Source organism: Myotis yumanensis, unplaced genomic scaffold (genome assembly GCF_028538775.1).
Source record: "Myotis yumanensis isolate MYYU_CA2020_CCGP unplaced genomic scaffold, mMyoYum1.0.hap1 SCAF_9, whole genome shotgun sequence".
NCBI lineage: Eukaryota > Metazoa > Chordata > Mammalia > Chiroptera > Vespertilionidae > Myotis > Myotis yumanensis.
The window spans coordinates 78,991,100-79,018,574 of NW_027223760.1; the positions used below are offsets into that span (position 1 = coordinate 78,991,100).

Consider the following 27,475-nt stretch of genomic DNA (forward strand, 5'->3'; position numbering starts at 1 on the left):
AGTACACTGTGTTTCAAAAACAAAGCAATCAAGTAAGTAATAGCTACAATCAACTTCACAGTTTTCTAACCACTGATAAATTCTTAGGTTGCAAAAACCTACAGATTTTAGTATAACTGTCTTAACTAAAACAAATGGGTTCAAAAGAGCTTCAAAAATAGTTTCTACATTAAAAAAATAATAATATAGCTCAGCATACCTCATTTAAGAAAACCCATATAATGTAAGTGTTGGAGGAGGCTATCTTATGAATAGGGTGAGTGGTTTGCTATGGAACTTAAAATTTACCATGAGCCACAAATTCTTACCTGGCCAAAAATGTTTCTCCTAACAGCTTATTTGAATTCTTGTTCTGTAAGTTTGATTTTGGAATCATGTAAATATCTTACTAATCATAAAATTACAAATTTAAATACCTACATGTCAAAAAAATTTTAAAGAAAGAAATTAACGCCGAAACCGGTTTGGCTCAGTGGATAGAGCGTCGGCCTGCGGACTGAAGGGTCCCGGGTTCGATTCCGGTCAAGGGCATGTACCTGGGTTGCGGGCACATCCCCAGTGGGAGATGTGCAGGAGGCAGCTGGTCGATGTTTCTCTCTCATCGATGTTTCCAACTCTCTATCTCTCTCCCTTCCTCTCTGTAAAAAATCAATAAAATATATTTAAAAAAAAAAAAAGAAAGAAATTAACTATCAAGTTGGGAGATGATTTCCAATAACTTTAAGATATAGCAATTTTACTGTGCATCCCTACTATGTATCTTTAAGTCATATTGAAATGCAAGAAAGTCCTAACTTGTTTTCAGTTATCATATTTTAATCACATTTTTAACAATACCTTTGGCACTATTATTCTTCAAAAGTAAGTAATTTCAAACCAAGATTCTCAGGCTAACAGAAAAGATACAAATTTAATATAAAATAAGTAAAAACCATGAAATACTAAATTTGAATTTAAAAATATGAAGAAAAATTCACGATTTATTTTCTCTTAAAAAGACTGTTTCCTAATTCTAATTTATTTAAAAGGCCAATCTAACATAAAATAGCAGCAATGAGCATATCTAGCACCAAAACTGTGGTCTCTAAATACCATTTGCCACTGAAAGGAATCAGGGCTCCTTAAAAAACTGGACAACTCCAGGTCAGGAGATAAAATGTCTACAGGACCAGAAAGTAAGGAAGCTACAGGACACTGGTGAGGTCCTTTCAAGGGGACAGAGAGCCAACTGCAAGGCTCTCAGCACCTACAGACGGGTAAGTTTATACAACGTTCAACCCATCAGATCATAATGAGAAGATGCCAGAGAACCTACTAATTTTTCCGAAAAGTGGTATCTAGAAAGAATCAAGAAGGATCCCGCCTTACCTGTATGAGGTACACCCCAGAGATATCAAATAAGTATTATGGGAAAGTCCTTTATAGAAGAGTTACAGTCAATAATGCAGAAAAGGTAATAGAATAGATAGTCATCATCTGGAAATCCTAATGAAATAACTGATCTAGGGTGAGGGCCAGCTACGACAATACCTAAAGCCACTGATCCATCTCAACATCACAGAAAGTGAGACACCCAGTTACGCATGCCTCTTCACATGGTACAGCCAGTGCATAGCCCCACTTCTGAAGTATCCCTGCCCCTCCCCCCAAAAAATCAAACCTTCAGCTATCGAGACTCTTATCTATCAATTTCCAGGACATTTGGGACAGTGGAACATATTAAATACATGAATTACTGAGGGTAATTCTATAGGACAAATGACCAGGCTTCTTCAAAACATAAATAGCAAGGAAAACAAAAATGAAAGAGGAACTTATAGATTGAAAGGCTTAAGAGAGAAATAAGAGACACATCAACTAAATGCAATGTTTGGATCCTGATTCAAACATACCAATACATTAACTGTAAAAAAAAAAAAAAAAAAAAAAAAAGTCAATCGGGATATCTAAACAGGGATTGACACTCGATGTTATTAAAAATTGCTGTTTATTGTTTTCAAATGTGATAAAAGGACTGTCGTCAACAAAAAAGTCCTTCCCAAAAGATACATATGAGAGTGTTTACAGATGACATGATGTAAGGCTGACGTTTGCTTTGAGGAGAGGGGTGTGGGAGGTGTGGATGAAACGAGAAATGGCTGTGTCCTGGGCGTTAACCTGGGGGATGAGATGGAAGGTGTCCACTCTTTCTACTCTGGAACATCGCTGAAAATCTCCGTAAGAAAAAGCTTAACATTTTTAGATTTCTAAAATACTACAATCAAATACCACATGAAAACTAACCATTTCAGTGCGAAAAGCCATCTCCCTTTCCAATGTTGAGAGGTGAGAAAAATGACGATCATTTTCAAAGAGGTGTGTTATGTGGCTCCTGCAAAAACAAGAGCGACAGAGCAACAATGCTGAAACTTACTAATAATTATCTAACAATCGGCAGATAATTTCATAACAACATGCAAATACAATGGGACCCATATTTGTTTTTCTGCTCAGTATGTCTTACGTCTGTACTAAAATTTCTCTCTATAAGAAAACACATTCAAGTTAGATTTTAAAGTTAAAATGAAACAGAAAATACTTTAAGCCAAGTACAATAAAATTTTTAGACTATAAATGTCACTGAATTACCATTTCAGAAATGTCTGATTAATGAAATTCATATTTCTCTCTATCCAGAAGATTAAAAAAATTAATCTTCACAACATGAACACTATACTAATGTTAAGCGAAATAGAATCTCAAATATAACCTCTTTAATAATGAATCTCTTTATTAAAAAATTCTATTACTCTGACCTGATTTATCAATTAAACTACTTTTTCAGATTCCTGTGTTGCATGTGATTATATATATTCACCTTGATCATACTGAAATGATCCCCTTTTATCGAAGGAAGATAGCGAAGGTAAGTTATAACGATCTGCATAAAGAGGACCACAGGAGAAAAACAATCTTACCAGTGCAGCACAGCGGCAACGGCAGCTGGAAGGGAAAAAATATTAGATTATTATGTTAACATAAAGAAATGTTTTCAACTTAACGGAAACCATTACAAAGATATGCACGGGTAGGGATGCATAAGTGTTGGAATTGGAGGGGCTGGGAGAAGAATATTGTCTCTTCAAAAGAAGCCCCAGGACTCTGCTTAAAATACCAGTTGGTTGAATTGCAAAGGAATTAAAGCAAAGTAAGCATATGTCTACAATTTTCACTCGCTCTTTCGACAAAATATATGAAGGCCTATTATTTGCCCAAACTATACAAGGTGGCCTCTGAGGGAAACACCCACAAACAGCACCGTGAGAGGAACAGCCAATGGCGAGGGGTGACCTGGAAGAAAGAAAGATGCTGACTTCAGGAAGGGGGCGGGGGGCGGCTAAAAACAGGGAGCTGGAACTTTTACATATTGCTGTAATACCTGAATTTTTATGATACATGTTACTATTTTTAAACAAACTTAAAATGAAATAAAGAAAGGAGAGATGGAGAGGGAAAGGGAGTAAAGAAAAGGTAAGAGCGAGAACACAGGCCAATACTAAAATCAGTATATGAGAATTGTGAACAAACAGACCAAAGTGGAGCTGAGCCCGCAGCAGCAAACCATGACTTAATGCCAAACGTAGCTGCAGGTCGGCTTGTGCAGGAATGCAGCCTGTAACCAGTCAACCTGGAATCACCGCTGCAGGAAGGCCCTTCCCCAACCCCTCAGGAGGGCAACCCTGGCTGAAACAATGCACTCTTGGCTAATAACGCCACCACCCCACATCCCACCCCTGCCTTTAAAAACCTTTCCTCTCCACAGCCCAGCCGAGCTCCTTTCTACTTGCTGGATGGGAGGCTGCCCAATTCATGAATCATTCAATAAAGCCGATTAGATCTTCAAAATTTACCCATTTGAATTGTTGTTGTTTAACAGAATCAATAGTTTGCTTTCTGTCCAAGTACAAAGAACCTATTAAGATGAATCTAGAAAATACCATTCAGTTCTTTTATATCTCAAGGTTCACCTAACTGCAGATTTCTGATTAAATAATTACGAAGGAACCGGACAATGAAAATAGCTCAGGTCTTTGCCTTATTCTTAAAGAAGTGTTTATATCTTTAAAATAATACACTTTGCCTAGGAGATAGGCGAAGGGTTACTCTCTAGATCAATGAACCTGCAAATATTGAACAAAGCTTGTCACTTGACATTTGTTTGTATATGATACTTAGACCCTTGGAAATTTTTATCTTTTTTCTTGTGGATAAACACCATCCGCTTCCTTTTCATTCAAGACTTCACCCCACCATAATACAATGTGGGCTTTACGTTCTCAATGATCTAACCATAATGTTCTGAATAAATCACTCTTCTCTCACAGAATGTAAAGCCACCTTTATCGTACTGAAGACTTGTCATACTTTGATAATCCCCTTGAGAATATAATTGGGATTCCATTTATAAATTAATTTGGGAAGAATCCACACGTTTACAGTATAATTCCATATGTTCACATCCATACACATGATATATACCCTCCATTATTCATCTTGCTTTTCAAGTGCCCTTGACAAAAATCCTATCAGTGGAGTTAATACATATTTAATACAGTCAATTCATATTTCTTATTAAGTCTTCCTGGGAATTTAATGTTTTTTTCTGCTAATATCCACAAAATCATGTTTTCATTATATATACTAGATATTGTTAATGTATTTATTTTTCAAGTGTATTTATTTTGTAATACATGTATTTGTGGATTTTTTACTAAACAATTAATTCGTAGAGATTTTTTGGTTTGTCATCTTCAATTCTCCATTTTAAACAATATTATTTGAAAATAATAATGTTGCTCCTATTTTATATTTTAACTGTTAGTTTCTTCTTCCCATTTGACAATAATAAACTTGTAGAATACTAAGCGATTCTCTAAAAGAGTGCATCCTGTGTTTTGCTGACTAGCAGCATTGATTTCATGCTATACCTTTAAGTTGGCCTTGACCTCCACAATTCCCGGGTGATGAACAGGATTTCTCAAGGCCATCATCCCTCTACTTTCTCAGGAGAAGGGTGGAAGGTACAAAGTGGCCTTTGGTACCTTCTGTAATACCTTTCATTCAATTCCTACAGCAGTGGAGTAAACAATTCTTGGAGTTTTTGGCATCTGAATGGCACTCTTTCACAGTCTCTGGGTCAATTAATAATGTGCTCAACATTTTGAATCCTTTGTTCATTTTCATGTAGTAGTAAGCATGATAAAGTAGCTAATATTTGTATTCTTATTACAGGCCAGAAACTTTTAGTGCTTTACTCGAACTACCTCAATAAATCCTCACAGCTATCCTATGTGGTAGGGACAAATGTTGCCCCAGTTTACAGATGAAAAATTGAGGCCCAGAAAACCTGAGTAACTTGCCCAAGGAAAGAAAGCAAGTAAACAGAGAAAGAGAAGTTGCAGGCAGGGACTGTGACCTCATAGCCATGCCCCCCTATCTTTTTTTTATATTAAAGATAAAACGGGAAAAGCTACAGTTCACCTGTAGATATAGGCAGTATGTTTTATAGAAGCTATCTATATATATATATATAAAAGGCTAATATGCTAAGTGTCCAACAGTCCCACCAGTTGTTATGATGTGCACTGACCACCAGGGGGCAGATGCTCGATACAAGAGCTACCATGAGGCGCACTGGTCATTTATAGAGAAATGGCACCTCGGGCCTGGCGCTCACAAAGCAACACTCAGCTTCCCCCAAGTGGTACACAGGCCCCGCCACCACCCCAGAGAGACAGCCCACCAAATCGCAGAATCACAGCCAACGTTGCCGAGACCCCACGGCGCAATATGAGGCTCACAACTCAGCCCAGCCCATAAATGGTGGCTATGGGCACCAGGTTAATGATATCACGAAGCAACGCCCAGTTTCCTCTCCCTAGCGGCTAGCCTCCTTGAAGTTTCTTCAGCCCAGGAACACAACTTACTTTATAGCCAGGTGGAAACATTTTACACTTTAACCAAATGTCTGTGAAGCGTTTTCCTGTGCCTCAGAGATTTGATCCTCACAGAAGTCCTGGAGTAGGTAGATAGGAGGCTCAGTGGAATCCTATTTTCTTTTCATTAGCTGGAAAATGGAGATTTAGAAAGCTTAGAAATTTGACCTGACTGAAAAGAAGAAATGGTGGACCTTGAAAATGACTTTAGGTTTTTTCACTGCACAGAATATAGTCAAACACTGCTGCAGTTAAATATTTTACCCTTTGTTCTCCCTGCGTGATCTACAATAATAATCTGCTTTGTGTTGATATGTACTGCTGTGTTGCTGACAATTACCTGAAAGAGAAGTTGGGGTGCTTCACTGGGCTGGAAAAAGTTGAGCTAAATCAGAAAGCAGGTCTAATTAAGCAAGTTTATTCTATATCTATAGAAGGCTAAGTTGATTTGCACATACGTGATACATATAAAGCTCTCCTGGTGCCAATCGCATACGTGTGTTTCAATCTGTCATTGTCGATCGTGAATTTGGTTGACACTTCTATTATAGAGAAAGGGCAAATAGTGATATTAAAATATTTCTTCTAATTAATTTCCTTCCAATGTGCATGAATTCGTGCACTGGGCCACTGGTTTTTATATAAAAATGTAGAGCTATGCTTTCATTTATTAAAAATTGAAATAAATTATAGGTATGTCATTTCAAGATGAAAGCACAAGTAGATACGGCCTTGTGAGCATGTAATTTAAGCATCAACACATAAAGTGATAAAAACTTCTGAAGGCCTCCTAAAGAACCTTTCTTACCTTCTTGCCTACAAAAGAGATTAAAATTGATTTTCTCTAAATTTATTCTAGTGATTATCAAAGCAGTTTATACTCTTTTTGGAAGTGTCACAAAATTGATAATCCATTTTTCCCATTTGAATACATATGCTATATCTTGTCATTCCAAGGTACTGAGGTAAGTACAGCAAATTGTCTTTGTTTTCTTTTAAAATCAGAACATAAACCTATTCGGTAACAAGAAGGTGGCCAAGGAAAGGTTTGCTCTGTGGTCTAATTCCACACTGCGATCCCAGGGCTGAGAAAGCTGAAAGGCTCTCTAGTTTTGCTGGAAGCACATAAATCACCAACACTCTGAAACGAAACTGGACCCTCTTTCCTCTTTCTGGGTAAAGAAATGTTGTGCCAGATTATATGTCACATTCTATCAATTTTCAGTCTTATGGGACTTGAGCAGCCTCCTCTTCTCTTATCCGGATCTTGTTTAAACGAAATAGAGTATTACTGAACTTTACTAGAGCACTCAGCTGAGCACACAGCCAGACTCAAATGTTTGCTGAGCGAATGCACACAACTTGATATCACTAAGGGGGGAAATGAAACCATCCTAAATCATGCCCACATCATGACCCAAAGCTGAATATACTCTGATTGATGGACACACACATACACACATGTGCGAGTAATAGTTGTTTCAGTTTTTTTGTTTTGTTTTTCTTTCAAAAATAGTCACCATTGAGTTAGTGCAAATAAGCCCCCTGCTTCCTGCGCTTGGCAGCCAGGAGCTAGGGTACCAGGAATGGAGCTGGGGTACCAGGAATGGAGCTGGGGTACCAGGAGCAGGGACCAGGCCTGTGCTCCATCGGACGGGGCTCCTGTAGTCGTAAAGCAGCTCTTGCTCCCCCTGATGCCCCTCCTTCCAGCCGCCGCCGCCCCCAAGGCAGGTCCAGGCCTTTGTTCTTGCCCTCTGATGGCTCCACACAGGCAAGTCCAGTGCCTGCCCCGCCCCACTGCCTGGCCGCCACATTAGCAGCAGTAAGGACAGCAGGAACCCAGAAAGAAATGGGGCAAAGTTCTTCCCTGAGTTCTGACCATCCTCAAGGGCTCTGCCCACCAAGCTCCTACCTCTCACCTCTCCTCGGTCCTCTCCAGGCACCCCACCCCAACCAGGTGACCAGGAAGGAGCCCTGCAATCTGCATTTTTAAAAATATATTTTACTGATTTGAAAGAGGAGAGGGAAATAGAAACGTCAATGATGAGAGGGAATCACTGATCAGCTGCCTCCTGCATAGGCACAACCCACACTGGGGATTGAGCCTGCGACGTGGGCATGTGCCCTGACCAGGAATTGAACTGTGACCTCCTGGTTCACAGGTCAATGCTCAACCACTGAGCCATGCTGGCCGGGCACGATCTGCATTTTTAAGATTCCTCAGCCGAGTCCTCTGCAGCTGAAGTCCGTTCTCTCCTCCTCCTCCTCAAGGAGTGAGAGCAACACTTGGAGCCAGGGTGGGCTGCGTCTCCGAGGCCCTGTGCTCACCTGCAGCCAGCGACATGCCTTCCTGACCCACACATTTCCCACCTGGGACAGTCATTCTCCCCGACACGTGACTCTGTAACTAGCATGTGCTTTAAGCGACACAGCACCTTCCCCGGCTCTCCTGATTCTCACAGCAACCTGGAGAGGAAGGACAACGGGCACGAGGGGGGTTCTCCGAGGCACACAGCTGGCAGGGGCAAGCACTAGGGGACCCAGGACTTCTGACTCCAAGCCGGACAGAGCTGCCTCCTTTCCCATCTGTGGGCATAGGATGACCTCACCTAGTGACAATGTTATATGGAGAAATGCATTCTAAGTCCAAAAGACTTGTGAATTTTAAAAATACAACTTATTCCTAAATTGAGGTTAATCCATGCTTAAAATACTCTAAAGAATTTCAGCCTCCCTAACCCTCAAATGACAAAATGACAAAAAGAGGTTAAGGACGTCCCTTCAATCTATTAGACAAGGTTTTCAAGTCAGCCTTGACAATTCCACACACAAACCCTTCCTGCTATGACTATCAACTTCTGATTGTTCTCAAGCATCCATTCGGGGGGTGGGGAGGTCCTAAGTGGAGGTGGATAAAGTGGGAGGGGGGATGGGGACATCTGTAATGTCAACAATAAATAAATGTTTATTTCCAGAAGCTGAGTCACCAGTAAAGAGCATCCCTGTCCCAGGTCAACTCAAGGAGAACACAGTCAAGTTCTATGTGTACAGACCTAGCAACTCATCCCTTGTTAGAAAAGCCCCAGGACTTCCATAGCTCACACCGGAGCCCACCTGCCTGGCCGATTTCCACTTAATCCCTCCCCGCAGCCTTCCCGCCGGGGCACTGGGCACCAGCCCCCTACAATACCAAGTGCTTTCAGGACGCTATGCCTTTGCTCCCGCCTGAAAACGCCTCCTCCGTCCTTCAAAGCTAAATGGCATTTTGGGGAGCCTGCCCTCCGCTCCCGCTGTACCTTCCACAGCCCTGGTAGCTAGTCACCCCCAGCAGCTTCCTCTGCTGGAAGCAACGCCTTGAGGCTGAGCTCCTGGTGAATTCATCTTACTATCTCCATCTCCTGGCACGGTGCCTGGCACCTCACTGGCTTAGAATGTTAAGTGACTGTCACCATGTAAGAGAAATTATAGCATGTGCTCAATTCATTAAGAACCTGAACACCTAAAGACAATATCTAAGCTTTCTAAACTGCCCAGAGCATGCCCATTACAGAAAGAACAGTGTATTATAAATCCATAGAGTATACGGAAATAAATATTTCTAGTCTACTAGTATAGTGTCTAGACGAAACAAAGCCCAGTTTCTGTGCAGTAAACTACCAAGTGGAGACATTCTCTAGGGCCCGGGCTGGGAAAGAGGAAGCAGTCACGCACACCACACGCTCAGCTCCCTCCTCCTCTCCAGCACCGAGATTTGTGTGGGTTTTAAAGTCAGCAAATATCTAAATGACGACTAGTTGCACAGCACATCTTCCCAGGAACCGAGAAGACCATTAAAGAAACACCAGCCAATACCTGTGCCCTGAGAGATCCAATCTCCGAGATAAGGTTTGGGCACATAAATAACGAGAGAACACAATAGGCGCTCAGGGAAATGGCGCAGCCCGTGAACTGTGCGGGATCGGAGCAGGCAGGTCAGTAATGACCTTGTCAGGGCAGGTTTACAAAGTGGGACTGGGGGTAGCTCTCATGATATGATTACAACGTAGGTGGGATTTATGGCGAGTAGGCAGAAAAGAAGACAGCTATAAAAAAGCTGTCCAACATGACAAAAGAATTCCCATCACTAATAGTGATGGGACAGAACATAAATGGCAATGACAATAATGAGAGGATATTTATTGAGTCCCACTCACTATATGCAGGGGTGGGCAAAAGTAGGTTTACAGTTGCGCATAAGCGAGAGTTTATTCTTATGGGATTGTGTATTATTGTATTATTTATTTGTTTACGACTGTGAGCCTACCTTTGCCCACTCTACACACAATGTGTCCAGCACTCAGACATCCATGAGCACCAGGAGGGGGTTCGGCAGAGCTCCTCACCCGGAGGGGCCTGGAGCGCCCCGGCCGGGAGTGCCCAAGTCCAGTAGCCAAAGGATGCACTGATGTGCAGGAGCAAAGTCCTTAGAAGGAACTGAAAAATCAGGACGAAGGTTTAAATGGGAGCATAGGAAGCGTGTGTCACCACACCTAAGAGAATATAGCTAGGCATGTAAACAAAGACAGACATAAAGTAAGTTTTCACATTTTTTAAAAATTTATGTGAGCAGCAGCCAGCAAAGCAGTGCTCTTCCTAAAAGAGTTGTCAGGTTTGGAACACGTGAGGTCATCTTCCCATTCATGTATTGATGACGGTCCTCAGACTGCAGATCTGACACCTACAACCTGACAGATGTGCCGAGCCCTGGACTTCAACCCCAGCCTCACCAGCGAGCTCACTAGCGATGCCGGCCGCTCCCTGGCCGACATCAGTTCCTCCCCTGGGAGACCGCAGGAGGTAACCTTTATGAAATCTCCATGGAGATCAAAGATGAGAAAAGAATGAGAAGAAGGTCTTAAAAAAGGTTAGACAGGGTGGAAAACAGGAGCACTATGCCAGTTACGTAAGTACTTCATGATCAGTATTAAATGTAGGGCCACATCCGACGTTTCCCGATTCCGCACTGGACGGTGGCCTTACGAAAAGCAGTGTGAGCGCCAGGAAGTCAACAGGAGAAAACAGCGCAGGGCAGTGCCATGAAGGCAAACCTGAGTTGCTATAAGAATATGAATAAAGCCTCACTCTTCTCAATTATAACAATCTTCTCAAATTAGAAACATTGTCATGATGGCAAATTTTCAAAAGTAATTAGTCAAGTGACTTATACCTGTGTTTCAGATACAGTGGGTGCGACTGATGATGAAGCCACCTGTGTCCTTGCTCAGTACAGTGAGTCACCCTGGAGCTCCCGCGCTGGATCCTGGTGACTACACTACTAAGTTAACATTTGCTGCTATAAATTAAAATGACAAAATGCCATCTGAACACGGATTACGTGTAGTGACAGTGTTGAAAAACACACCTGACCATCGGTAACTTTGGCAAGAAAATTGAACAAGAGAACACATGACAGACAAACATGAAGACATATGAACTATTAATTTATATGCATTCAAAAAAAATACAGTGAAAATGCTGAGAAAATACAGTATATTAAAGCAAAAAAAACACACACACACAAAAAAAAAACAGTTCCAATAGCTGTAATCTATGTGCTCTGAAAATTATTTCTTCCACTTTTTACATTTATTCCTATTCAATGATTCTCGAGTTACGAAAGGTCATCCATGCAGAACTGATCTTTCCTATGAAACGAGACCGCCTTTTCTGGAATTAAACATCCACATAATGGTCTTGACCTAGAAATAGATGGAATTTTCACTAACTTTGATGACTGGTAATCATTAGAATGGTAACGAAAGAAACCCAGCAACACATAGGCTGTGGTCCCTATGATAATGCATCTCATTTACATAAACTTCTTTTTTTTTAATCCTCACCCAAGGATATTTTTCTATTGGTTTTTAGAGAGTGGAAGACAGAGGTTAACACAGAGAGAAATATCAAGGGAGCCTGCAACCAAGGGATTCCTTGGCCGGAATCAAACCCGACATCTTTCAGCCCCGCAGGCTGATGCTCTATCCACTGAGCCAAACTGGCTAGAGCACATTTACATAACCTTTAAGAGAAATTAATACAGCCAAACAGCTCAGTGTGTAGAACTTACAAAAACGGCTAATGTTTAAATTTTAGCAACATCCAAATATGCATATGTGTACAATAAAATTGTACCTGCTCTTACTATTGATGCCACAGCACGACCACAAATCAATCACAAATTGGTAACATATCATCAGATTTACACTAAACTCATCACATATGCTATTTATTTGAGTACTCATGAATGTCAGGTTCAGAACCCTTCTAATTGTATCTCTTAATATGTTTAAGGGAGTATGAACATTCTTTAGAGTTAACCAGAAGTCTATTTTAGAAAGAAAAAAACAATGGCTTTAAGCATTGAAAAAAACTCTTTAAATCCTGAATTCCCACCCTTTCACTGGGAAATATATAGGTCCGACATCTCCTTATACACACTCAGCACCGCGCTCAGCCCCGCCTCCGCCTTCGAAAGCAAGCCCCCCAGGACAGCGGTGGCTCCTGAGCCTCAGTCCCTCAGCTCTTCTGGGCCCCATGCCGCCCGATGTGCTCTCCCCGGGTCTTACTCCGCTTCTCTATGTGGAGTCCTCTTTCCCTGAAGAAGGGAGAAACAAGAAAAGTAATGCCATCGAGCACTAAGTGTTGGGCTTCCTCTCTTCCCTCACGATACTCGCCTGCAAAGGGTGAAACACAGCCTCGTGGTTAGAGCCTGAAGCCCGGAGGCACATCACCTGGGTTCAAATCACTGCCCTGCCACGTTCTAGGGGTGATCTTGGGCGCCTTACTTAACACCTGTGGGCCTCAATCCCCCACCCGGGTAGATCAGCCACAGCGTCATGGAGAGGGCTGAGGGAGCAGTGAAGTGAGTTCTCTCAGACCCGCAGAAGGGTGCCTGGCACACAGCAGCCTGTGTCAGGAAAGGTGCTGTGATAGCTCCATGCGCTGAATCCCACCCACCGCCAATGACCCTATGGCTGTCTCCACTCCGACCTCTTCTCTGACGTCCTATTGCCTGCGTGACATTTCCCCTCGGATCACACAAACGCCTCCAGGGTAACACGCCCAAGAGAAAACAGAATGCTGGATCTTTTCTATCCAACAGGGCCCTCGCCAACCCCCGCCCCGTGGCTTCCAGCGCGCTAGGAATAAAAACCCAGGTTCCTGGAGGAGATCTGGTTTGTGCCCATCTCATGTTGGTGCCCACCACCCTCACCTCTTCCACATGCTAAGCTGCCCACAGTGGCGCATGCTGCCCACTGCACCCCACACTCTCTTCCTCTGCTCGCCTTGCACCTCCTCTTCCACTGGGGATAGGACAGAGGCGAGGAGGACACACAGGCGGTTTCACCACCGGCTATCTTTCCCACACTCAGGTTCCTTTTTTAAAATATGTATTTTTATTGATTTCAGAGAGGAAGGATGAGGGAGGGAGAGAGAAACATCAATGATGACAGAGGATCGGTGATCGGCTGGCTCCTGCACGCCACACCCTGGGGATCGAGCCCGCAACCCGGGCCTGTGCCCTGATAGGGAATTGATGCTCAACCACTGAGCCACACTGGCCGGGTAGGTTAAGTTTTTTATGATGTTTGTTTAGTAAATGGCATCTTACATTTTGGTCTTTCACCGCAGACAAGCTTTGTTTCACATTTAACGTGCACACTCTTCACTTCCGCAAAGGAAAGTACCCTTCCCTATTTCCTGGAGCACAGAGCCCTCTCGGTTAGCCTCTTGTCTTCCCACTATGATAAGGGGTGTGGGGACAAGAACTTTGTCATTCTTCTTCGAACCCTAATTCAGATAAGCCTATCAGATGATAAATGGCAACTCAGAGCCCGTGTCAGGAAAACAACTAAGATTGGGAGAAACTTCCAGAACCTGGACTGTGTCCCCACTGAGAAGTGGGAGGAGGTTCGCTTAGTTCCAGTGGATTCCTGCGTAGGAAGTCAGCTCAGAAGACCAGGCAGCCTGCTTCTAAGAGAAATGGGACAGCAGACTTTAAAGCCACCGATGCTCCCCCGCTCCACCCCGGCCCCAGGTGCTGACTGCACTGGCCAAGCCCCCTGGGCTTTAAAGTTCCAGGGGACAGCTAAGGCTGCGGACCCTAGTCCCGTCCAGAGCTCCACCTTCACGTGGACAAACTGAGACTCAGAGAAGCTGGACGCTGCGCCCAGGCACCTACCTAGTCTGAAACAGGTAGAGGCAGAACGCAGCTCTTCGAAGGCAGTGTCTGCAAACTACGGGTCAGCACAGCAAGACAGGAAACAGCCTAATGGCCTATAAACAGCATTTCCAAAAGAGCAGGTAGGAAATCAGAGTGCGCTCCACACGTGGGCACGTGTTCTTACATGACACTGAATACATGCACGTGTGCTTCCTCTCATGTGCCTCTCCACATGCGAGTTCTCCTCTCCTCTGCCTCGTTCCAGCCCCAGGAGGCTGACCACACACCCTTCACTGGGCCCCTTGTCAGGGTTTCCAGGGGGTCAGCAGTGAGAGGCACCAGCAGAGCGTCCGGAGCCACTCTTCTCCGGGGGTCCTGCTCCCGGCACAGGCCTCCTGGGGTGCAGCTGCTGACAGTGCCCCTTCCCTTCAGGCCCAGAAGGGGCAGCACCTTCTCACTGTGCACAGTGCCCGGGGCTTCAGGACCCTTTGTGAACTCCTCACGCCTGCTCAGACTTCTGAAAACAGTCCTGTATCAGATGTTCCTGTCAGGACATACAGAAGTAGACAGAGAAGCATACAGAATTGGGTTGCACTTTCAGGATGTGAGCAGATTTTAACGTAACCCTATTGCTCACTGTGGGTTGTGGTAGAGAAATCTGAGGAACACTGCCATGGTTTTCCTGACTGCAGCACGGCCTCCCTGGCTGATACAGGAAGCTACTGGGTTGAGACGCCTAAAGAACATTTCAAGAACCTTCTTTTCAACTGTTAGTGTTAAATAAATCCTAAGTCATGGCCCCAAATGCGGAAGACCTGTTTATTACAACGAATTTTTAAACAATGTTTAACACTGCCCTACTGTGCAAAGGGTCCCCTTGGTAGCTAGCACTCAGCACTTATGAAGGAGATGAGAGAAACTGACTCAGGGACCCCCAAGTCAGTTCCTAACTCTTAAAAATTCGTAGTTTTATCAAGGAAACTCAAGTTTTAAAATTTCTTCCTAAACATAAATGAAGCCATTTTTGTCATATCAAAGTCCCATACTAAAGACTGGACAGGGTCAGCCCAACTCTCACTCATTCTGCAGGGGGATAGAAGAGAGGAAATGAGGCGGTTTTCAAAATGTCTGTACGCTGCTTGTCTGTGCATGATCGAGAGTAAATGGCGAGAGAAAGAAACGAACATCCAGGTCCTATCATTCTCCAGAACCATCTCTCAAGGTGTTCTGTGGCCTTTGCAGATGGTTAGCAAGGACAGAAGTCTCTAGACCTTAGTCTAGTCACCTAAGTCCATACATCTGGAAGTCAGTGGCCAACGGAAACCCAGGAACATGAGACAGTTCCTTCACTGGGCCTCCTTCCAATCGCCAAAGGGGTGAGTCAGATAGAATGGCCCACTGCTATATTAACACAACACTGTACTTAGGTATGGGCATCGCTAAATCCAAACACAGCTACCCAACATAACAAGATTCCAAGAAAATGCAATGACAAGAAAACAGGCACCAGAGAAAATGGCAATGGGTATTCTTTCTGACTTGTTACTGCGCCTCCTTGAAGAAGCACCGCCATCCCCTACTTCAGTATAAAGTTGTGAATGTGTACACTGGCCATTCACGAAAAATGCAACTTCATTCTGCCACCAGAAAGCAGGCAGCACCCACCTGCCTTCATAACAGCGACTAAAACTTGTGAAATGCTTTAGACCCAAAGTGCCTTTCCATCGATAGGGTGTCCCCCAAAATGCACACACACACACTTGGAATCATTTTAAAGGCAGCGTTTATTAAGATATATTTCATTTTCAAAATTGAGCTAGCAGCTGCGAAAGTGTGTATACTGTACGTTTTTGGGGACACCCTTCAGTTCTGCTCCTCGGGACATTCCTGTGAAGTAGGGAGGGGATGGAGAAGAGAGAAGGGAAGGTTCACAAAGGAGATGACTTGAAACTCAAACCAAACTTCACCACTGGGCACGGAACCTGGAGGCGGTCTCATCTGCTGTACCATGCTGCCTCCCCCAGGTGAACTCACCCCGGCTGCACACCCCAAGCTTCCAAGCTTTCTCCAGCCCGCCTACTGACAAGACGGGAATGCACAGTACTGAGAGTCTGGGTTTTCTAGGCTTGACTCCACAACAGGAAGCAAAGTACCCCAATAACTGTAACAATCTTTCTGAGCCCATCACTAACACGCAGGTGCGCGCGCGCGCACACACACACACACACACACACACACACACAGTGATGAGTCTGGGTTCTTATGATTTGAGTGGCTTCTAGTGGCTGCTGTGCTCTCGGGAGAAGTTGATTTGCTGGGTTCCATTTCCCGGCCTATATTGAGCTTCAAATCCTTTTGCTTCCCTAAGGGAACTGGAAAGGTTAATAAGAGATACATCACCAGTAGTTAAACAATTCAGTAGCCAGCGCCCGTTAGTGGCATTCCTAGGAGCAGCGGCGTTAGAGAACGTTACCGGCTGACTTAGAAAAATGAGGCCTGTTACCTAAACTGCCCTAACTTGCCTTCTCGGAATGCACATCACGAAACAAAGGCCAGCTGACGTCGGTCCACACCAGCGAAGGTTTCCACTTCGTGTTGTTCGGCACCTTGCACATCATCCTGTTTGGTGCCTGGCCCCAGGAGGGGAGGGGAGGGGAGGGGAGGGGAGGGAAGGAGAGGCGAGGCCTCCACACCAACCTTCCCAGGTCCCAGGTCGCAGGAAGGAAATGAGGCTCGGGCACCCAAAACGCCCTGGAAAGTGACTGGCGGAGGGGAATCACCAATAAAGTGCCCCCAGCGGAGTGGGCGGCCAAGAAGAAAAAGGCAGGCTCACATGTAATAAGTTTAGCAACTTTCTAGGACAGGGAACGTGCTCTCGCTTTGGGCTCGATGGCTCGCTTCTGACCCAAAGCCAAGCACCCGCCGGGCAGTGGCCCAGATCTGGACGAGGCTGCGGCGCGCGCCAATCAGCGGCGCCCGGTCTCCGGAGCGCAGCCCGGCCAGTGCGCGGCGGGGACCCGCAGCTGTTGATCTCGGGGCCATGTTTTTAAAAGCAGAGACTGCGAGCGGGTGGAGAGGGAGCCCGGCGGCCGGAGCCGGGGGGAGGGCGGCGGAGGAGGAGACGCGGCTGTCCCGGGAAAAGTCGGAGCGGAGCGGGCTGCAAACTGGCGGGGCCCGGGGGCGGGGCGGGGCGGCGGGGAGCGGGAGAGGAGCGGCGGAGGACGGGACCCCGCGGCTCAAAGTTCCGCGTCCGGCGGCGCCGCGCGGGGGCTGCTCACCTAGCAGGAGCGTGGTCCAGGTCCGGCCGCGCCCCGAGCGCCGCAGGCCCAGCGCCCCGCGCAGCCCGGCCGCCAGGCGCCCCCCGAGGCCACCCCCGGAGGGCGGCGCGGCGGGCTCGGCACGGGGCCCCTTCCTGCCCGAGGCGCCCTTGCGCCCGGGGGACGGGGACGCGCGCTCGGGCCCGGGCTCCCCGGCGTCCAGCGTCCCCCTCCGCGGCGACTGCGAGGCGCGGGGCGGCTGGGGCGACCTGGGGGCCGCCTCCCGGTGCTTGTTCCGCGCCTGCAAGACCATCTTGGCATAGTCGCGCCCTCTGGCTGCGCGCGCCCGGACGGCGGCCGGGGCGCCGCTCACTCCCGGCGGAGGGCGGGCCGGGAGGCGGGGAGAGCTGCGAGGCCGGGCGGCGGCTGCCTGCCTAGCGCTGCTGCCGGGAGGAGGCGCCGGACTCGCCCGCCCGCCGCCGTTGCCTCTGCTCCGGTTGTCACGGCGACCGCGGAACGCCGGGGGCGGGGGCGGGGACACCCAGCGAGCGGCCCCGCCCCCTCGGCCCCTCCCCGCTGGGCGCGCGCTCCCGACCGGCCAGCGCGCACGCGCAGACTTCGGCGCGGGCGGGAGCCAACCCCGTGGCCGCCCGGCGACCCCGGTCCAGCGCGGGACCCGCGCGGAAGTCGGCCGGGGCGAGGGCACGCACCGCCTTCCGGGCGCGGCCGCCGACCCTCTGGGAGTGGCGGGAAGGCAGGGCCATCCCTGGGCAGGGGCTGCGGGTCCAAGTCTTGGCCCGATCCAGGCTGCGCGTGGAGCCCTGCGGAGCCCGCGTGGCATCAGGAGGCGCGGCGTGGGCTGGCTGGACCGGGAGGCGGCTCTCGGAACGGCCACGCGGGGGCGCTGCGCTGGGACTCTGCAGCCCCCGTGGCCCGGCCGCTGAGAAGCGAGTGGGTAAAAGTCGAGCCCCCTCCCACGTTCATGCCACTGCGTGGGGCCTCGCAATTTAGCAGGACACGGAGTGCAGCCCGCTGGTGCGCTCCTGCGATGGACGGTGCAACCCGACTTACAAAGACAGCGGGATTCTTAGTGTCACGTGCTGTCACCTTGCGGCTTAAAAGCAAGCAAGAACTTTATTTGCTAATAAAAAACTTTAATCGAAAACGTATTTTTTTTCCATAGCCTCGGAATGCACGCACGAGTAAAGGAAATCTTAAGGGCTGGGAAAATCTGGGCGGAAGAGAGTTGTCCCTCCCCTCCACCCACCCGCCGCCCCCACATTCTTCGCGCAAATCCTTGAACCTCCTGGGTAACAGTCCAGTGGGTTTAGCCCAAAAAGTTGTCCATGAGTCGCAGTTTTGTAATCCAAGCCACATGGTTCTGATTTGATTATCTCCATTGTTCTTCCAGGGTCTTCCCGGGCCTGTGGACCCGCACTCTCACACAGATTTCTTCGTTAAGGAAGTTAATAACTGGCATTTGCTATTATGCCCTTTCTAAGGGAAATGCATTATTTTGTACAGGGAACTTATTTTGCATGCTAATTAATAGTCCCGCATAGGCTACATTTTGTGAACTGGGATTTTCAGGTATCTTTTTTGGAGCAGGAAACAACTATTTTTAGACAGTGAAAAAAAGATTTGAAAGTGATATCACAGAATGCTTGGATTTTAATACAATGTGTCAGGTGGGTCCAGTGCTACCCTCTTGGATCAATTTTGCATTTATTACCCATTGGATGAAAAGAACCCTAATTTAATGTCTACTCAATGTAATACAAATAATTTGTTGACTGATTTTTTTTTTTTAATTAGAAAAAAACACGTGGAAGAGAGGTTTACTATTTGAAGTACTGGATCACTTATCTGTCTCCTTTACACGGTGGAAGGCTTTTCCCACACGGAGGATGGCGGGGCAGAAACTAGAACACTCACGGAAGCCTAGGTTGCAGGGACTGCCTCCTTTCAACTGGCCCCATTGTACCAGAGAAAACACTTGTTGGACGAATGAGTGAGTGAGTGAGTGAGTGCATGAATGCAGGTGATAACATAATCAATGATAACAAGGGATGATTCATTAGGCTGTGCTCGGTACTGCACTTGAAAGTCACTTATTTCTAGCACTTCTCTCCCATGGCCTTAATTTGTGGAAGACAAAGAGTCTTCCTTACTCACTGCCACACGGTGCACAGAGCCTCTCCCAGACCTGGCTGTGGCAGCTTGCTGAAGCTCAACTGAGTGGGAAGAGTCACGCCTATACTGAAGACACCCCCAGTGGTTTTCTGAGTTCCACCAGTGCTGACCAGTCCTCCTCTTGGGTTGGTTACCAAGTAGTGACTCCCAGAGAGGAAGCGTAGGGTGTTGCTTAAAAAACATGATAGCTTTCGGCCCAGATTCCAGTCTTTGCTCTGACATGTGACAGCCCAGATACTAGATTTTTTTGAGTGTCGGTTTCCTCATCCCTAGAATGAAAGTAATAAAAACATCTCCACGGCAGGTTTGTAACAATTAAATAAGACAATTGCCCGGCCAGTGTAGCTCAGTGGTTGAGCGTTGATCTATAAACCAGAAGGTCATGGTTTGATTCCCGGTCAGGGCATATGCCCGGGTTGCAGGCTCTATCTCCAGTGTGGGGCTTGCAGAAGGCAGCCGATCAGTGATTCCCTCTCATCATTGATGTTTCTCTTGTCTGTCTGTCTGTCTGTCTCTCTCTCTCTTTCTCCCCCCTCCTTCCTCTCTGAAATCAATAAAAAATATTTTTTAAAAATAAACACCACAATGTATATAACCTGTCTAACAATTACTTCCATGGAAGTAATTTTTCAATAAATGTTCAAAACAGTGGATGGTGTATAAGGAAGATGGTAGTTCCTTGGCCCTCCCAGAGCCTGAGGCTGCCAGGGGTCATTAAGCCTGGACAAAATAGTAAGCAACTCCTCTTGCCCTCCCCGCCCACCCCCACCCCCACCCCCCAAAAAGAGGATGTTCCACACACAGGGAGGGGCCTGGTGGGGTAGAAACTGAAACACTCATGGAAGGTCACATGTCAGATCTCATCTTGTCTTTGACACTGAGCTCTACCAGAGCAGCCAGTTTATTCATAGCTATATCCTCCGGCCAGTGCCTGCCACACAGTGGCGGATGCGAGGAAAGAGACATGGAAACTGAAGGCTGATTTAAACACTGTGCTGGGGACTGTGCATGGCTAATCCTAGGAACTGATTCCAGGTTGCCATGAATACAGATTGAGCGTCGCAATGACTGACCACCTTCATTGAGCTTTCCTTTGCAGGAGCTCCAGGCACACGGAGCAGGTATTTCCTCCTGCGACTGTAGAAATACTGGGCCCAGGCAGGCGGGTTCCAAGCACAGGGACCCACCAGAGCCGCCACTCAAGAAGCAGCCCTGGTCTGGTCCCCCGTGTGCAAACCCAATCCTTTTCTCACTAAATGCTCCACTTCGGGCATTTGAAACTTAAAAAAAAAAAAAAAAAATTTAATTGAAAAATAAAACTTTGGGGCTGGAGAGAGAGGAGATTAAAAGGAGGAAATGAGCATAAAACAAAGAGGAAGAGCATAAAATAAGAGAGACAAACAAGTAAATTCCCAAACGATATAGAGACCACAGGAAAGAATATTGTTAAATGGGCAAGGAAACATCAAATGAGGCCAAGAGAAGACTATGCTGGGAGCCAACTTCCTTCTTCTGCACATTGGATTTCATTTTTTTTAAATATATATTTTTCTTGATTTCAGAGAGGAAGGGAGAGGGAGAGAGAGAGAAATATCAATGAGAGAGAGAATCATTGACCTGATGCCTCCTGCACGCCCCACACTGGGGATTGAGCCTGCAACCCGGGCATGTGCCCTGACTGGGAATTGAACCAGGACCTCCTGGTTCATAGGTCGACACTCAACCACTGAGCCACACCGACTGGGCTACACATTGGAATTTAAAGGCCCAATAAAACTCCCAGATTTCGACACCGTGACGGCCAAAGGAGAACCCTGACTGTGGCATCCATTTCTCACTTCCTGGGACTGGGTCACTGGATCTCTTTATTGGAGAAGTACCTCAGGGTCAAGTTTTAGCTTCTGGCCATTGTTGCTCCTGCTAAAAGAGGAACGGCACACTCCCGGCACGCTTCACAGTAACAGAAAGTGGGCACAGCAAAGCTTATCTGTGCGACACCTAGCGCTCAGCAGATGGCCAGGCTTACCCGGGCACTGTGTTGTAAGATGCCTTTGGTTTCTGGGGAGAACACATGTAAGTTGCTACTCTATTGCTTTTCACATGTATCTACTGTCTTCCTCCTAGCTGACCTGTCGTTTAAACTGTTCACGCTCCAGTGAGTATTCCTGAGCAACTCAGACTTCATGGTCAGGTCTGGTTAGAGTTCATGTCAAGAACCACTTTATCACCCTGTCGGTGTGGCTCAGTGGTTGAGCCTTGACCTATGAACCAGGAGGTCAGAGTTCGATCCCCGGTCAGGGCACATGTCTGGGTTGCAGGCTCAATCCCCAGTAGGGGGTGTGCAGGAGGCAGCCAATCAATGATTCTCTCTTTCTCTCATCATTGTAGAGGGGCCTGAATCTCTAAAATGCAATTCCTGTTATTGAGGCTCGCTATGTTCTTTGGACCCTAGGAGATATCAGCAACATTAAAATTCATATACTAAGTCCCCATCGCCAAGGGGCTTACAGTGGAGTTAGAGAGGCGGGGTCAGCTGGAACACAATCTAGTCATGTAGGAAAAGACATGACTCAGGGCAGAAGCACAGAGACGGCTCCAAAGATGAAAGACCATGGACGGCATGACTGAGGAGTTCCCAGGGAAGAGAGGAAACTCGGTCTAGACCCTGTTAGAACAACAGGTTTTGTTCGAACAAAGGAAACATGAAAAAGGCATTCCAGACAGAAAGAAAATTTCAGAAACCCCTGTGTGCCTGGCACATAGTAGGGGCTCCTATGAATATCTTAAATCTTTTTCCGAATGAGGGAGGGAAGAAACAACAACTATAAGCTTGAGAAATAAACAGATGGATTGCAAAGACTGGATCATGTGGAACAGACTTTTGTTGCTGGTCAGATTAGATGTAGGGTTCATACGACTGGTTCCTGGGCCACTACTCAGGGGCAAGGGGGAGGCAGAGAGGGCACTGAGGTGGGTCTCTCAAGCAGCTGCGTGGAGAACCACAGGGAAGCGTCCCTGAACCTCCAGCACAGGCCACCTGCTGACCCCCTGACCTGCCTCATCACGGAGGAACTCCACCCTCACCGGTTTTTCCTCCAGGATCCCATGGACGAGCTTATTTTAAAGATGGCTCTACACCTTTAAAAATTCAAGTCAAGCCCAGCCAGCATGGCTCAGTGATTGAGCATCCACCTGTGAACCAGGAGGTCACGGTTCAATTCCCAGTCAGGGCACATGCCCGGGTTACAGGCTCGATTCCCAGTGTGGGGCGTGCAGGAGGCAGCCGATCAATGATTCCCTCTTGTCACTGATGTTTCTCTCTCTCTCTCTCCCTCCCTCTCCCTTCCTCTCTGACATCAATAAAATACATTTTTAAAAATTCAAGTCATGCAAAATACCTAAGAAGCTTGCTTAAAATGCAGATTATTGGCCCCTGCCCCTAGAGAGGGAGGAGTAGGGTGAGCCCACGGTCGCCTGCATTTCTAGCCAGAGGTTCCTGCCCTCACTTTGCAAAATCTGGCCTGGGTGGTGGTTTAAGACTCATTGACTCCAAATGAGGCAGCTCTGAGTGTTTGGGGAGCACATTCCTCAGTACATTAACATCCTTTCTTTTGCTTCCATTTTGCATTTTTGAAGACAATTCTCAAATCCCCTTTTAACTAATATTGAATAATCTGCACTGATGTGAAAGAGAGACAAACCAATTTGGCATGTAGAGCAAATGGAAAGAGCAGTGGGTATGCATTTTCGCCAGAACCATGCTTCATCCTTCTCTCTGGAGTGGTGTTTTGGAGGAGTAGCTATTGAATGTCCATAATAATTCTCCTTTAGCGGTTTAAGATGGATCTTAGAAACAGGTCCTAAAAATACTGCCAAGAAAGTGAGGCGGGTAACAGGAGGCCAAGTTCTGTTTATAAACCTGTTGGGGAGAGGTTACACAGATATAGATGACATTGCGTCTTCGGTGCCACTGACCCTTTCCTCGGAACCTGAGGTGGGGGGAGGAGGTGAGGGGACACCCACAGCTGCTCAATGCAGACCCACAGGCCTTCCAGTTCTCACCCCGGGGCCTCTGGCCGCGTTAACATCACCTGGGAGCCTTTCAAAAACACTGATGCTTAGACCTCACTGGGACCCACGGGATCAGACAGGAAGGCCTGCGTGCCTTTTAAAAACTCCCCAGGTGACTGCCAGATGGTGAGGCTGAGACCCACACCTTCAGGAAAAGATGAAAATCCTCTCTATTCGCATTCCTTGGTTAGATGATAGGTTATTAACACATATTATTAATTTTTCTTTACATAGTGTCTGTCCAGTAAAAAGAAAACAATGGTAACGAGGAATGCAGGGTGTGGTCTGACCAAACGCAGGCATGGCCTTCCCGCATCCGAGCAGACCTTGGCCAGCACTAGTCTCCGTGCGAGTCCCTCCTTGCGTCTCTCCAACACTCAGCTCAGGCCGCAGATGCCAACCTCACCCCAGGGCACAGAGGGCACAGCACCGGCTGGAAACCATTTGGAACTTCAACCTGAAATGCCAGCACTTGCCACTTAGACTCCTGCCCCTCCCCCGACCCACCCAGCTTTGCTACAGCTGGGAAAACCAGGGCAGGGGTCTCCCCTTCCCCTTCTTCATGGACTGGCAGGAAAGAGGAGTGAGAAAGTAATGGCTATGGGGCGGGGCGGGGGGAATGAATTAAGGTGCAGGTGTGAGGAGCCTGTGAAGAGACTCATGAAATACAGAGAACAGCTCCTTGTGCCAAATCCCATTCTTCTGGAGCTACCCAAGCCCGAGACACGTTCCGGAGCCCGCCAAGGAAGAGGCCCGTGGAGGTGTAAGGATCAACAAGAGAAATCCAGGCGGAGGCGACACATAGGAATGATGCACATGTGGGTTCTTCACACCCAAAGACAAAATGACGACAGGTAACACTTCAAGGGAAACCCTGGGGAAAGGGATGCCTCGCGGTGACCAACAGCTGCTATAAAACTAGCCTTTACCGGTCGCAGGCCTTGGGTTGTGTTTCATGCACATTATTTCACCCTTCGGGTGCGAACTTTAATTTCCCCTGATCTACAGGGTGGAAACACAGAGAAGCTGAGGGACTCACTCAAGGTCAGGCAGCTAGTTAGAGGGGATGCTGGGAAATGAACCCTGACGGGGCCACTCCGCCTCACCCTTGACTCGGCTCTGTCTCAAGAGGTGGAACTTTCATTCATAAAAGACACCATAAGTCCGGTTTCTCTTAAATAAGCCTCAAAATTGCTTCCTTGAAAATAAAGGCCCTAAAAGCCCATCCGACAATCGAAGGCTTCCACAGGGCAGGGGGAGTAACTGGGGTTCTGTTTCATTTATGCCTTGAAAAGTAAGCCGTTTGCAGACTTTGGAACTCTATTGTTAGTAACAAATGACTTGCGTCACCAGCCAGCCCATCGCCACCCAGGGCAGGTGCGACTCCATCGCTGTGGGAAGTAACAGCCTGGGAAGAGAGCTAAGAGCCAAGAGATCTGGAAGAGGGAGCTGGAAGGAGCATCAGACTTACACCCAGGTTCCCAGACCAGGGCCTCTCCTGAGATGGGGGGGGGGGGGGGGGGGGGGCTTAGGGCAGTAGCTGGTGGAAGAGGCACCGTGGCACAGGTTGCAGCTGTGCCTGGAGTCACAGGTAAGCTTCGGGGCGCCCTGAACCTGCCCAGACTATAAGACAAGGGTCCCAGAAGCCACGGCATTTATTGCAGAAGATTGAGGCATTCCCACTCAGTAAAGGAGGAGGAAGGAGGGAGGGTTCACTGGTCATTGTTGTTCTTGCCTTGTCTTTCCAGGGCTTCTCTAGCAGGTGGATACACGTGAGGTTAACATGATTGTGTTTTCTCTAGGAGAGGTGCCCAGAGCTTGTCAGGGGCGTGGCCTGTGAGTCCACCTGTGTCTCATTTGCATAATGACGCAGTGTTTGTGTTCTGGAAACTACCTCACTGCTCCTGCCACCATTACCTGTGATGCTTCCTGTCACCGCTGGCTTAGAGGTCTGCTTCCTCCTCGAAGGCAGAGGATTTATCTCTGCGCTCTGAGCTCCTTCCTCTTCTGCGCACAAAGCAGGAATTGGTCACTCTTTTTCAATTGTCTGATGTTCCCTTAAACTTGACTTTCAGATTCTTGGCACAAGTGATGGCATTTTTCTTGGCTTGTTAAACAAACCTGGTAATAAGAACACATCACTCCTGTCTGAGTGCTATCCTGCCCTCCCAGGTCTCTGGGCCCCGAGATAAGGGTCAATGCTATGGCAGCGTGGGCGTCCTGGAGCTGTCTGGTGTGATCCCCCGAATCTTCTCCGCTTCTGAGACAGGAAACTAAACCCGGGGCGGCCAGATGTCTTTCGATTCAACCAAAAGCTATTAATCCCCATGAATAGATCGAAATGGGGAATCTGAGTCACCCAGACCTCACTTTCCCTCGGCTGCGGCTGTGCAGCAGACGGCTCAATGCACAGTGACAAGCTGCTCATCTTCACTCTTGCAGAAGGACATCCTTCCAGGTTTTCTGACTTCCTGTCTCTCAGACCGAATTAACAACCACACGTGTGTCCTGCCATGCTTCATGACATCACTGCTCCCACAATAGTCTTAAACAAGTATTTTAGTTTAAAAAAAAAAGCACTTATAATGTTCTGGTGTATGAGTGCGATCAAGGCCATTTCATGCTATTTTCCAAGGCTTTTATTTTACATTAGAGGCCCAATGCATGAAATTCGTGCAAGAGTAGGCCTTCCTTCCTCCGGCTACCAGCACCGGCTTCTCTCTGGCACCTGGGACCCGGGCTTCCCTTGCAGCCCTGGCTTCGTCCAGAAGGTCGTCCGGAAGGACGACTGGTCTAATTAGCATATTACACTTTTATTATTATAAGAAGATACTTGGGGAACTTTGTATCCGAGAGGTTTCAGCAAGATGTCACCTCAATCATTCACCTACATGTTCCAGATCAAGGGCCCACCTGGTGTGGCTGAAGGCTCCGTGCATCTATGGCTGGGGACAGTGCCACCCCATCGGGGCTCCCCAGAAGTTCACTCTAGCACCCACTCTGTCACAGAATGGCCTCGGAGGGGAATCTGATTCTCTGCAGAGAGTTTTTAATCCCAGTAAACAGGTCAATGGGGAGTGCTTCGAAGGCCAGCCCCCTAGACTCCTGCTTAATGCAAACCCTGGGCACGAGCCGCGTGGCAGGGACCCTCGGTGGTCTGCACGGAAGAAGTCTGAACTTACCCCAACAGGAAGCACAATCTTCTCAAGGTTGCCAGTGAGCCTGCTTCAGGGCGGTCAGCCGGGAGCCTCCACGATGCCTTTAGCTTCCAGGAATTTGCTGCTGATCATGGGAATAGAAAGAGCAGGGTGCTGCTGTGGGCGGAGCTCCCGAGTTTACAAAACACCCTGTTGGCCTGCTTCCCTGTCCCTCTCTACTGGTGTCCGATGAAGGCCGCTTCCCCTGCCCCTGGGTCAGCCCTGCCCTGCACCCCAGGCCTACACCAACCTGGACAAGGTTTGGGACCAGGAGAGCTGGGTAACTGCTTGGGCAGCAATGTTTGTGACAGTCCTTGGGATGACCTCTGGACGCCAAGGTCTTTACCTGCAGGACACCTACCTCATTTTCCCAGGGTCTTAATTCTCAGCCAGCTCTCCTTGTCCTTCGCCTTCCTCACCACCCGACCCCAAATATAAAAGGCCGTCTCCTGGGTCCCTTCCTTCTTGGACCTCCCGTTCTACCCCCTCCCCTTGTGAAGGGTGTCCACCCAGGCAGTTTTGTGTGATAAGGAGTGACTTCTCCTTCTCACTTTGCTGTGTTCACTGTGGAGGTCTGGG

The 27,475-nt window shown here is 47.4% G+C and overlaps 1 protein-coding gene across 1 annotated transcript in view; it reads right to left on the reverse strand.

The window, feature by feature from the left end:
* The window catches only part of DPY19L1 (dpy-19 like C-mannosyltransferase 1), a 55,556-nt gene extending 37,808 nt beyond the window's left edge, over positions 1–17,748 (reverse strand). The window contains exons 1-3 of the mRNA XM_070424774.1: positions 17,457–17,748; positions 2,958–2,982; positions 2,284–2,371 (exon numbers count right to left, since the gene is read on the reverse strand). Coding sequence (XP_070280875.1) covers positions 2,284–2,371; positions 2,958–2,982; positions 17,457–17,748 — 405 coding nt within the window. The remainder of the gene's footprint in view (positions 1–2,283; positions 2,372–2,957; positions 2,983–17,456) is intronic.
* Between the last annotated feature and the right edge of the window lie 9,727 nt (positions 17,749–27,475).